Source organism: Phoca vitulina, unplaced genomic scaffold (assembly GCF_004348235.1).
Source record: "Phoca vitulina isolate PV1807 unplaced genomic scaffold, GSC_HSeal_1.0 scaffold45, whole genome shotgun sequence".
Lineage (NCBI taxonomy): Eukaryota > Metazoa > Chordata > Mammalia > Carnivora > Phocidae > Phoca > Phoca vitulina.
Genome location: NW_022589748.1, coordinates 8,163,244 through 8,176,069, shown reverse-complemented (window position 1 = coordinate 8,176,069; position 12,826 = coordinate 8,163,244). Strand labels below are relative to the sequence as shown.

The following is a 12,826-nucleotide window of genomic DNA, read 5'->3' as shown; positions in this document are numbered from 1 at the left end:
AAACCTTTGTCAGAACTCTGGGAATTAGAGTTAAATCTGTTGGTTTTTACTTAAGTTTTGGTTGTTTCTGTGGGAGAACGGGCCCTTTGAGTTATCTACTCTGCCATTTTTGCTGATATCAGCCTCGGGTCTTAACGTTTAAACAAACTTAAGTAAAAAAAAATATTTTTTTAATCAAAAGTAACACTTGTACATTTAAACCCTCAAATAGTGCTTCTAGGCTTATAATTAAAAACTGTACTTTCTTGCCTTATTCTAATTGTTATTTTCCCAGGGCAGTCATTCTCAATTCTAGCTTTTTCATCAGATATTTACCTCTATATTCCTAACTAATAGGCCCTTCTTGCTATTTCTTGATTTTTAAAACACTTCAGAATCTCTGTCTCTGTCTCACATAGACACACACACACACAGTATCACTTCTTCTCTCATTTCCTTGGTACAGTTGTATCACACCTTCTGGCCAGACCGTTGCTTGTTGTGTCGTAATTGTGACCATGTACATGCTTCCATCTGTCCTGTGTTCTGTGGTATTCCGTGTTCATTCCTACACATGTATTTCCCTTAGATAGCGGCTACATCTGCTTTGATTTCTCTATAACTATCACTAATTCATTCCAAAATTCTAATGGAACTGAAAATTATTTTTCAGTGTTCTGTAGTTTTTATTGATTTCTTGGAGGCTTCTCATGAGTCCTTTCCTCCACGTCCTTGGAGGCGTGGCTGCTCTCCAAGACTTGGTGTGGGTGAAGTCCTTCCTTTGACTGGCTTCCTGGGTTGGATTCCCTGATTCTGGTATCTTCTATCTTCTTATTTCTTGGTTGGCTCTTGTTTTTGGAGCACATTCTCCAGTAGGTCTCTGAGAAGGGGTGTTTTGGAAGTAAATTTCCAGAATTTTTATATCTGCATGTCTTTATCCTGCCTTCATAGTTGATTGATGCTTCACTGAGTAAAGTTCTAGCTTGGAGTAATTTTTATTTTTTTCCAGAAAATTGACCACATTGATCCCCTGTCTTCTAGTTAGAGTATTGCTTTTGGGAACTTCAGTTTAACTTGATACTGAATTTGTATTGTAAGATCCTCTTCTGCCCCTCCCAGAAACTTTAGAAACTTTGAATAAAATCCCTCTATCTATTCTTTGCTCTGTTTTTTCCCCCAAATTTTCTGCCTATCTTTCTGCTTTCTCCTCTCACACAGAACATTTATTTCTAATTTATCTGTACGTGAGAAATGCAGCCTCATGGGGTCCCAGCTTTGACTTTGGTCTTCTGAGACTTCTGAGACTTTTGTCTCTCCTCCCAGTATTGTCTCCCTGACTTAGCCTGATCTTCCCTGGTCCTGTCCAGCTGTCAGTTAGGTTCTCCAGAGTTCAGCAGATACTCTCAGCTCCATCTCTCGCTTACCTCTTAGGATTCCCTTTTTAGTTCATATTTGTCCTCTTTGAATTAGTAATATGTTTGCCAACTCAGTGATACATTTAAAATTATGCTATTAAAATATTCTGTTATTCAGTGTTATTTTCCATAGGAGGGGTATTCAATATCCTCTGCCCTGCAGCTGGGAGCAGAAATCCCAGGTCATGCTCACCCACTCTGGTTTGGCTCTCTGCCCCACAGCGCTGCTCTTTCCTAGGTCCCAGGACATCGTGTTATCAAGCCCCATGGACATTTCTCTGTCTTCATTTTACTTGCCCTCTCAACAGTATTCGATACCGCTCCTTCTTTGAATCACTCTCTTCTCTTGACTTTCACGATACTATTCTCATGGTTTTCTTCCTTTTTCACTTGGGATCATCCACCCTTAACTAACCTCTACATGGTGGAAAGATTCAGGGCTTGGTGAGAGGTTCTTTTCTTTGTTGATACTTTCTTCCTGGATGGGCTTATCTAGTTTCATGGCCTTAAGTTCTGTCTATATGCTAGTCATTCCCAGGTTTATATTTCCAGCTCTGCAGTTTACCCTGAATTTTGTTCTCTTCTGTGCATCCTCCTTAAAATCTCTGCTTGGATGTCTCAGGCATCTCATGGTTTACAAATTCAGAATGGAGCTTTTCGTTTCCACTCTCTTGGTCTGTTTCTCCCCAAATCTTTCTCATCTCAGTAAACAGCACCACCATCTCAGTTACTTAAAAAAGAAACTTGAGGGGCACCTGGGTGGCTCAGTTGTTAAGTGTCTGCCTTTGGCTCAGGTCATGATCCCAGGGTCCTGGGATCGAGCCCCGCATTGGGCTCCCTGCTCAGCGGGAAGCCTGGTTCTCCCTCTCCCACTCCCCCTGCTTGTGATCCCTCTCTCGCTGTATCTGTCGCTGTCAAATGAATAAATAAAACCTTAAAAAAAAAATTATAAAAAAAAAGAAGAAACTTGAGAGCCATGCTTAATTCCTTCCTTTTCCTTATTGCTGCATTTAGTTCCTCACTAAACCTGGTTGGTTCTGTGTCTCAAACAGAGGTCAGGAAACTTTCTGTAAAGGGTCAGTTGGTACATATTCCATCTTTGTGGGTCATAGGGTTTCTGTTGCAACTATTAATTCTGCCACTGTATCACGAAAGTAGCTACAGATGATCTGCCAGTGATGGTTGCCTTTAGATTTGGCCTGAGGCTGGCTGCACTTGGCTTGTGGGCCATAGTTTGCTGACCTCTAGCTTGAAATATCTCAAATCTATCCAGTGAACTCAAAATTTGGGAGGTTTGCTACTTTGAACAATGTGTTTCTGAAGCATTGATGTTCCAGGAGGAAGAGCCCTTTGAGAGCACCAGTGAGGAAGAGTCTGGTACTGAAGACCATCAGAATCTAAATTCTGTTATTGATGTTGAGGACCTCGGCAAAATTATGAATTATGTGAAGAAAGAAAAGGTACTGTAACTGGGAAGGAGTGGACTTGGATCCTGCAGTTAGCTAACATCTCTTGCATTCTGTATTGGTGTGTGGTCCACCTGAGCTCATTAGGCAGTCTTATTTCTTTGCCTCCATCTTGAGAGTGTTACATTTCTTTGCCATTTTTTAACAATTTGTTAAAAATTTTAGTTTAAATTCTTTTAACTTAGAGAGAGAGTGCGAGCAGGGGAGGGGGGAGAGGATGGGCAGAGAGAGAGAGGATCTCAAGCAGGCTCCACACCTAGGGCAGAGCCTGACGCAGGGCTGGATCTCAGGACCCTGAGATCATGACCTGAGCCTAAATCAAGAGTTGGATGCTTAACTAGCTGCTGCCCCACTTCTTTGCCATTTTTACGTGAGCTTCGATAGGATATGATAGGCAGATTTTAGGGCAGGAACTGAGGAAAGGGTAGATGGTTAGAGGGGCTTCATTCAGTATTGTGGCTGAAGAGATGGGATGAAGAGACTGAGTGTGTTGAGAAGTGGAACTCTCTTAAAGTTGCTTCCTGTCATATAGACTGAGTGGTGTTGGGCTTAGGGACAGCTCCTTGGTTTGTAGGTGCTGAGATCAGCATAGGAGGCTCTAGGAATCTAGGAGATGTTAGTTTGGGTTGTCATTGTCACTGCGAGATGGATGTGAGAATGTATAGTGCGGTAGGATTTTACACAGATTCCAGTGATCTGAAATTAAAATAGTCTAATATACACAATAGCATAAAAGTATATAGACTCAATTTATGTATGAGTTTTGGGAAATGAGAATATCCTACTAAAAATGTACCAAGTGCGTAAGTTTTAGAAACAAAAGAAGTAGAACTATGGAAAAATCCAAGAAAATCAATGATAAAATTAACACAAACTCAAATGAAAGAAATCAGTAAGATAGCAGGATATAGTAATATATTTCCAAACAATAACCAGTTAGAGGCCATAGTGGAAGAGAAGACCCCCCTCTACAGCAGCTATATAAAAAATAAATAAGTATGTAGAAATAAATTTAAAAAGAAATATCCTGAAATCTCTGTGATGAAAACTGAAAACATTCCTGAAAGATCTAAAAATGTCTTGAACAGACATACCTCTTGTTTTTAGATACGGTGACTCAGTGTTCTAAAGATGCCGATTCTCTTTAATACATAAATTTGATAAAATCCCATTAAAAGTTTCAATAACTTTTTTTTTTTTTTCCTGGAGCCACACTCATTGATTCATATGGAAAAATAAACATGTGAGAATGGTTAGGAAAGCCTTGATACAGTAATAAGAAAGACTAGTCCTACTAGATATTAAAACTTACTATAAGGCATCTGTAATTAAAAGTGTTTTGGCTCCTTGGGCGCCTGGGTGGCTCAGTTGGTTAAGCGACTGCCTTCGGCTCAGGTCATGATCCCAGAGTCCTGGGATCGAGTCCCGCATCGGGCTCCCGGCTCAGCGGGGAGCCTGCTTCTCCCTCTGACCCTATCCCCTCTCATGCTGTTTCTCTCTCTCTCTCTCTCTCAAATAAATAAATAAAAATAAAAAATCTTAAAAAAAAAAAAAAAAAAAGTGTTTTGGCTCCTTTTGAGACAGATCGATGCAACAGAATAAAATTTCAGGAATAGACCCCAAAACATATGGGAATTTTGTATATAATAAATGTGGTATCTCTTTTCCCTGGGGGGGAAAATATACTTTTAAGATAGGTGATGTTGGCAACTAGATAGCTACCTGTGAAAATTTAAAATTGGCTTTGCCTCTTACATATGTCAGAATAAACTCCACTGGGTCAGAGATCTCAATGTTGAAAAAAATTTATAAATAACAGAGTTAGATGCATTATTTTATATCTTGGAGAAAGATGTTCTGTATGATTCAAAATCTAGAAGCAGTAAAAGATTGAATTTACCAATGGTTTTTAAAAAAGATTTGCGTGGTTATAAGCATATCAAAAGACAAATGATAAAGAAGGGAAAATATTTGCCCCTTATATATTAAAGAAGGAGTTAATTTTTCTACTCTACAAATTGCTCTTATAAGTTGAAAGAAAAAAGACCTAAGACCTAATGGAAAAAATTGTCCAAAACACCTAAATAGGCAAGTCTCTAAAAAAACTCTACAAATAGACTTTAAGCATATGAAAAAATGCTCAAATTTACTCATAATGAAGGACATGCACATTAAAACTACACTGACATTTCTCACCTACCAAAATAGCAAAAGTTCAAAAACTGGACAGCATGCATAGCTGGTGAGGCTCCGGGAAAACAGGTACTCACACCTTGCTGATGGGAGTCCAGAATGGTGTAACCCGTGTGGAGGGGCGTTTGGCAGTCTACCAAATTCTCATGCATTTACCCATGATCCAGCAGGCCCAGTTGTGTGAATTTGCCTTGAAGGTACATCTTTACAAATACAAAACAGCAAACACACAAGGTTATGCTAAAAGCATATGTAGCAAACAACTGCCAGATATTGGTTGAAAAAAGCATGATATATCCACACTATATAGATATTGCTGTGCAGCTGTGAAAAATAATAAGGTACACGTGTGGGGGTGCTTGGGTGGCTCAGTCGATTAAGCATCTGATTCTTGATCTCAGCTCAGGTCTTGATCTCGGTTGTAAGTTTGAACCCTGCCTTGGGCTCCGTACTGGGCATGGAGCCTACTTAAAAAAAAAAAAAAAAAAGGTGGATCCATGTGTGTTAATGTGATTTTCATGTGGTGTTGGATTTCATTTGGGAGTTGACCTGAACATAAGATTTTTTTTAAAAAAAGTGTTTATTGTCATGGCACATTTGCAAATTTATAATTTGAGTGTGTATGTGTGTATAAATAGTATTTTGTAGCTGTGTTTACAGAAAGAACCTTTCATGTTCTTTTTTTTTTTTTTAAGATTTATTTATTTATTTGAGAGAGAGAGAGCATGAGCAGGAGGGGCAGAGGGAGGGGGGAGAGAATCTCAGGTAGACTCTGCTGGGTGTGGAGCCTGACATGGGGCTGACACGGGGTTCGCTTGATTTCATGATGGTGGGATCACGACCTAGGCCGAAACCAAGAGTTGGATGCTTAACCGACCATGCCACCCAGGTGCCCCAGAACCTTTCATGTTCTGACGCCAGCTAACACCCAGTTCAGTTCAAATGACCTGCTGTTCAGTTCAGTTCCGATGCTACCTGGAGTTAGCCTCAGACTCTGCACGTTTAGGTCGTAGTCTTGCACAAGACTGCCTCCAATTCAGATGGCAGCTCTAAGTTGGGGGCCACCTGCACTTCTGAGCAACTGGTTATAAATTTGGGGGTCTCATGATCCCCTCTGTTTTGATAACTTGCTAGAATGACCCAGAACTCACTGAAAGCACTCTACTCACAGTGACAGTTTTTTTTTTTTTTTTAAAGGTTTTATTTATTTATTTGAGACAGAGAGAATGAGAGAGAGAGAGCACATGAGAGGGGGGAGGGTCAGAGGGAGAAGCAGGCTCCCTGCTGAGCAGGGAGCCCGATGCGGGACTCGATCCAGGGACTCCAGGATCATGACCTGAGCCGAAGGCAGTCGCTTAACCAACTGAGCCACCCAGGCGCCCCTCACAGTGACAGTTTTAAAGGATACAAATTAGAAACAACCAGTGGAAAAGACACATAGGGCAAGGTCTGAGAGCAGAGGGGTGGGGAGGAGACTCAAGAGTTTCTGTAAATCCAGGCTCATCATCCCCTCCCACCACACCGACTGTTCACTAACGAGGAAGCTGTATTGAGCTTGAACATCCAGAACTTCTATTGGGATTTCATTGCATAGGAATGGCTGATTAGATCATTGGCCATGTGACTGAACTCATTCTCCAGCTGACCTCCCTCCCTGTTTCTTTCCCTGGAGATCCAGCTGGCCCAAAGTTGCATTGAATGGTTGGTCTTTCTGATGACCCGCCCCCATCCTGAAGCTATTTAGGGGCCCCACCTGAGTCACCTCATTTGCATAACAATGACCCTTCTGGCACTTAGAAAATGCCAAGGTTTTTTGAAGCTCCCTGCCAGGAACTGGGGACAAAGAACAGATGTATGCTTTGTGATGCCACAGGCCTAGAAACAAAGGTAGTGAGCACTCAGATCTTGTTTTGTAAATATCATTCTTCACTTAAAGGAACCAGGGCTTCTTAGAGAAATGACTGCTTCCAGGGTTGAGGAAGGGAGAGTAACAGATGGGCCTGGGACATCTTGTTGGGCAAGTAGATGCTCAGTGACTGATGGAGATATGTCAAAAGGACCTAGGAACCAGCTTGAAGAATTTCCCACAGGCCAAATTTGGGACAATTTGAGCATGAAAAATGAACATAATGATTATATAATGAACGTAATGGATTCTGTTATATCAAATTAAAAAAAAAATCAATCCTTGTGCTACTCAACAAAGAGGAGGCACAAGAGAAAGTCTTTATAGAAGGTTTTCAGATAATAAATATAGAAGGCATGATCGAATTAGAAAATCACTTTTTTTCAATCCCCAGTGTAATAATTGATTTAAGCAAGGATTGGGTGAAATGCCTTTGGGGAACACATAGTCACATAGTCTCAAAATATCATCCCAGAAACTAACCCACGTAGATGTGCCAAAAATAAATAAATCAGTGGGGGGAAAATACCCTTTTAGATGTTTTGCTATTTACAATATCATCTGGGATGATATTTTGAGCTGAATTCAGCTTCATCATATGTATTAAAACGGCCTTGTGTCCCTCCTGATATGATGGGTATAGTAAGATGTATACAACATCATCTATATAGTTCTGTGTCAAAAATGTTTAGCCTGAATCTAATCATGGGGAAACAATCAGACAAATCCAGAATGTGGGACAGTCTTGGAGACAACTGGCTAGACTCTAAAAAAAGTCAATGTCTGGGGGGTGCCTCCGTGGCTCAGTTGGTTAAGCGACTGCCTTCGGCTCAGGTCATGATCCTGGAGTCCCTGGTTTGAGTCCCGCATCAGGCTCCCTGCTCGGCAGGGAGTCTGCTTCTCCCTCTGACCCTCCCCCCTCTCATATGCTCTCTCTCTCTCTCATTCTCTCTCTCTCAAATAAATAAAAATCTTAAAAAAAATAAAAATAAAAAGAGTCAACGTCTGGGGCAGCCGGCTGGCTCAGTTTGTAGAGCATGTGACTCTTGAAGCCCCATGTTGGGTGTGGAGCCTACTTAAAATTAAAAAAAAAAAAAAAATTAATGGAAATAAATAAATATATATTTTAAGAGATTTTATTTATTTATTTGACAGAAGGAGAACAAGCAGGGGGAGTGGCAGAGGGAGAGGGAGAAGCAGGCTCCCTGCTGAGCAGGGAGCCTGACGCAGGGCTTGATCCCAGGACCCTGAGATCATGACCTGAGCCGAAGGCAGGTGCTTAACAGACTGAGCCACCCAGGTGCCCCCAAAAATAAATAAAAAGAGTCAGCATCATAAACAATAACAAGACATGGAGGGGGACAGTTCTAAGGTTTAAAAAGACTAATGAAACATAATCAAATGCATTGTATAATTTTTGATCTTGAAGAGAAAAGGCCGTTGTCTGGACACTTGAGGGTATTTGAAATGGATTTTTTAGTAGATAATATTGGATCTTTGTTAATTTCCTTTGTTATAATAATGGTATTGTAGTTCTACAGTTCTGTCTTGCCTTTTTAGGAGATGCATTCTGCAGTTTAAGGGTGAAGTGTCACTGTGTCTACCACATGCAAGTGGTTCCTTCTACACACACACACGTGTATTTTATAGGTGTGTGTGTGTGGGTGTGCGTGCGTACACGGATTGATAGATAGGTAATGATCAAGCAAAAGTGGTGCATCTAGGTAGAGAGACTGTGAGTCTTCATTGTACCTTTCAGCTTTTCTGAGGATTTGAAATAGAAAATATGGGAGGGGTGGGGAGGAGACTCATGAGCTTTCTCCCCATGCTCCCAAAACAAAACAAGAAAAACCTAGTATCGACTGAATTATAAACTATTTATGATATTGCCATATGAGAATATCTCCCATTTTCTGATAGGACCAGTTTTGAATTATATAAGGTCTTAAGAGCTTATTTCATCCATAGAACATGAGGAGGGTGGTTTTATGATTTTATGCAGGGTGGTCCCATACTATAACAAATGGTAATTGAAGGAAACAAATTTAACGTTTAATTTTGCCTAAACTTTTTTCACTACAAATTAACTTTCCTATAATAATATATTTAGGAAATAGAGAAAGGGCAAAAATCTACCAATAATTCTGTCTCCCCAGAAAAATCATTAGTCTTTGGAATGTTTATTTTAATTTTCTTTCATATGCACCTAAATCTCTATTATAAAAAAAATTTTTTTTAAAGATTTTATTAATTTATTTGAGAGGCAGAGAGAAGGAGAGAGAGCTCGCGTGGGGGAGGGTCAGAGTGAGAGGGAGAAGCAGACACCCCACTGAGCAGGGAGACTCAATCCCAGGACCCTGGGATCATGACCTGAGCTGAAGGTAGACACTTAACTGACTGAGCCACCCAGGCGCCCCTAAAAAATCTTTATCATATTCTCAGGTAGTCTTTGCAACCTCATTTAAAAACCTTACAGAAACGGGTGCCTGGGTGGCTCAGGAGGTTAAGTATCTGCCTCTTGATTTTGGCTTAGGTCATGATCTCAGGGTTGTGAGATTGAGCCTCGAGCCCAGCGTGGAGCCTGCTTAAGATTTTATCTCTCCCTCTCCCCTCTCTTCTCTCCCTCTCTTAAAAAAAAAAAAAAAAGACTTACAGAAAAGTCTTTTTTTTTTTCTCCCAGAAAAGTCTTTTAAAAGTATAAACTGGTATAGCTTAACTTTTGGGAAGTTATCATAAAGGCTGCCCTATTTTGAGTTTTACTGTCCCTTTCAGCCTGCACAGAAGGGGAGAACTGGCAGACTCCATGACTTTTCTGGTCATTTTTGGTTACAGGCACTTTAAGACACAAAGTCCTAATTTGGTGGTAGAATGCCCAATCCTATATGATAAGTACTAAGTCATACTAAAGAAACTCAGTCAGAGTTTCTAATTTAATTCAAAGGTGAAATTCCTCCCCTCTTGTCTACTTTCTGGTCTGTTTGCCAGCTGCTGTTTTGGATCTGCTTAGGGCCTGGGGAATGGATGGAGAGGCAGGAGAGAGAGACGTAGAAAGTTCTTACGTGGCGCTGGCAGAACATGCCTCGGTGCTCTCTCCCCTCGTTGGGTTTAAAGTGGACTCTTCTTCCAGGCAGCCCTGTCATTGCTTCTTTGGAGACATTGTCCATGGCGTCTCCTGACCTGGTTCCTTGCACTGACCAGGTGTACTCTGATGGTGGCTTACTCCTTCCTCTGAGCCCTGTGGCTCTGCCTTCGTCTCTTTGAGTTCTGCCATCTGTTCTCTCTAGTTCCCAGTTGGTCTGCATCTAAGACCTCCCCCCACCTGCACCCCTCTCCGCTCCCACGGGAACACTCCTGAGTTCTTTATTCTGGGAGGACAGGCTGATTCCTACCCAGCGGCAGTGCTCGCTTGCTGAGACTAGTCAGTCCTTTGGTGTCTGGATTTCCTGGGCAGGAGTCCTGCACTGATGAGTGATGCCTTCTGAGTGCAGGGGATACACAGCAGCTTCTTTGAGGGGCCCCGTTGGAGCCTCTCTCCTGGGACTGGAGGTGAGAGGTAGGCACCCACCCCCCAGCCTCTCTCCATTTGAGGCAGGGGGGTGGATCTCAAAATATCTTACCAACATTCTCCAAAGAAGTTTTCAAAAATCCTCTGTCCTTACCTCCATGTGCTCTACCCTTTCACATCCTTGATGTGAGGGAGGCATTTAAAAAAAAAAATTTTTTTTTTTTAAGATTTTATTTATTTATTTGACAGAGAGAGACAGTGAGAGAGGGAACACAAGCAGGGGGAGTGGGAGAGGGAGAAGCAGGCTTCCCGCTGAGCAGGAAGCCCTGATGTGGGGCTCGATCCCAGGATCCTGGGATCATGACCTGAGCCGAAGGCAGACACCCAACGACTGAGCCACCCAGGCGCCCCTAAAAAATTTTTTTTTAATTTAAATTCTGTTTAGTTAACATATAGTGTATTATTAGTTTCAGGGGTAGAACTTAGTGATTATCAGTCACATATAACACCCAGTGCTCGTTACATCAAGTGCCCATCACCCAGTTACTCCATCCAAAGTTGGCTGGTTCTCAGATAGTCCCTTTGAAAATATGTAACTTGGTCTGCCCCTCCCTCTGGAGTTGCATTTAATACCCTGTTTACATGTGTTTAAAAAATCCAAAGAATACGGCTCCCTGTCCCTATTCTTCCTAAATCTCCTTTTCATAGGAAGCCACAGTTTACAGTTGGGCAATATTCTTCCAAGTGTTTTACTGCCTTTACAAACACACCTGCATTTTGGTCTGACTTTGTGTCTCTGGCTACACAGATGGGATCTTTTTGTACTCCCAGGTCCACAGACTGTTTTTCTTTCTCTAACATGACAGCTTTCCAGTGCTGTCAGAGAGCTCTCCCCACTTAATTTTAATGTTTGTGTAGTGGTCTGGGACTGTGTCCCATAATGTAGTTGGCTCCTGTTGATTAACGTTTAGGTGTTTGAATACTCTTGCTCTTATATTTTTTGCAGCTGGTATAAATTTATCTCAAGAATAAGTTCATAAAATTGAAATTTCTGGATCAAAGGGGATTTTGTAGTTTTGATAGATATTTCCAAATTGCCCTATAAAAAATTGAAGTCATTTTTATTTATTATAGGAGAGAGATGAGATTTCTCTATATCTTTGCCAACGCTCTGGTGTTATCAGTCTCTTAAGTCTTGCCAGCCTGACAGGTGAAAAATAATCTGATTTTAATTTGTATTTCTTTCATTTTGAGTCAGATTGAACATGTTTTCTTTTCCTGTGAACCATCTCTTTCTGTCCACCTGGTATTAGATAAACTACAAGGTCTGAGGGCATAGTCCCCATGACTACTTTCGATTCTGACACCAATTGCAAGTTTTGGGGGAGGGGGCTCCTGAAAACCACCCTCATGTTTGATAATTTGCTGGAAAGACTCACAGAACTTCCTGAAAGCTGTTATCCTCATCGTTGTGGTTTGTTGCTGGGAAGGGGTACAGAAAATTGGCCAAAGGAAGAGACGCGTAGAACAGAGTCTAGGAGGCATTCATTCATTCTCCTCAGGATGTGTTGCCCTCTCAGCATTGATATGTGCTGGTAAACGTGGGTATTGCCAACCCGGGAGGCTTCTCTGAGCTTCATTGTCCAGTTTATATTGGGGCTTCAATATGTAGCCATGACTGATGGACTGCCCATGTGATTGAACTCTGTCTCCTGCACCCCACCCCTTCCAGTCTAGTGCGGCCTGAGGGGCCCACCATGAATAACAGACACTGCTTTCACTCAAGAAATTCCAAGAGTTTAGACGTAACTTTCCAGGAACTGGGGGCAAAGGCCAGACTTCCCTTCAGGCAAGGCCAAATTTTTTACTACATGCTGTCCTGTATTCATTTTTATATTGGGTCATTTGGCTTCTTTTGTAAAGCTCATAACCAAAAAAATTCTTGGTTGAGTGTAGAACTCTAAGCTATAATATCTAAAATTATTTTCTCGATTTAAAATTGCTGTCCATCTTTCCTGTTGCAGCATTTTTGTTACTTATTTTTAAATACGTGCATGTGTTGCGGTTGTTTCTGTCATTTTTAGTAGCTTTGTATTTCAGAAGCCCTGGCAGAGGAGCTGTTAAGAATGACAAGTGTGTGGAATGTGGGTTCAGGGTTTGGCCCAGCCAGTGTGTAACTCAGTGATCTGAGGGCACAGTTTAACCCTCCCCAGCCTTAATCCCCTTGTCTGAGGAGCAGGGGCCGCGCCCTCTGCCTTCCTCACAGGTGTGAGTCAGATGAGAACACGTACCTGACAATGCCTCATAATCTCAACCTGACACATGTCAAAATGGGAAGTAAGTTTGCTCAGACATTTTAAAC

General features: G+C 41.5%; 1 protein-coding gene across 5 annotated transcripts in view; it reads left to right on the top strand.

The window, feature by feature from the left end:
- Nucleotides 1-12,826, top strand: part of LOC116648629 (S-adenosyl-L-methionine-dependent tRNA 4-demethylwyosine synthase TYW1) — a 201,313-nt gene that overhangs the window by 13,841 nt on the left and 174,646 nt on the right. For all 5 annotated transcript variants that reach the window (XM_032430710.1, XM_032430709.1, XM_032430712.1 and 2 more), the window contains exon 7: nt 2,732-2,854. In XM_032430710.1, the coding sequence (XP_032286601.1) occupies nt 2,732-2,854 (123 nt within the window). The remainder of the gene's footprint in view (nt 1-2,731; nt 2,855-12,826) is intronic.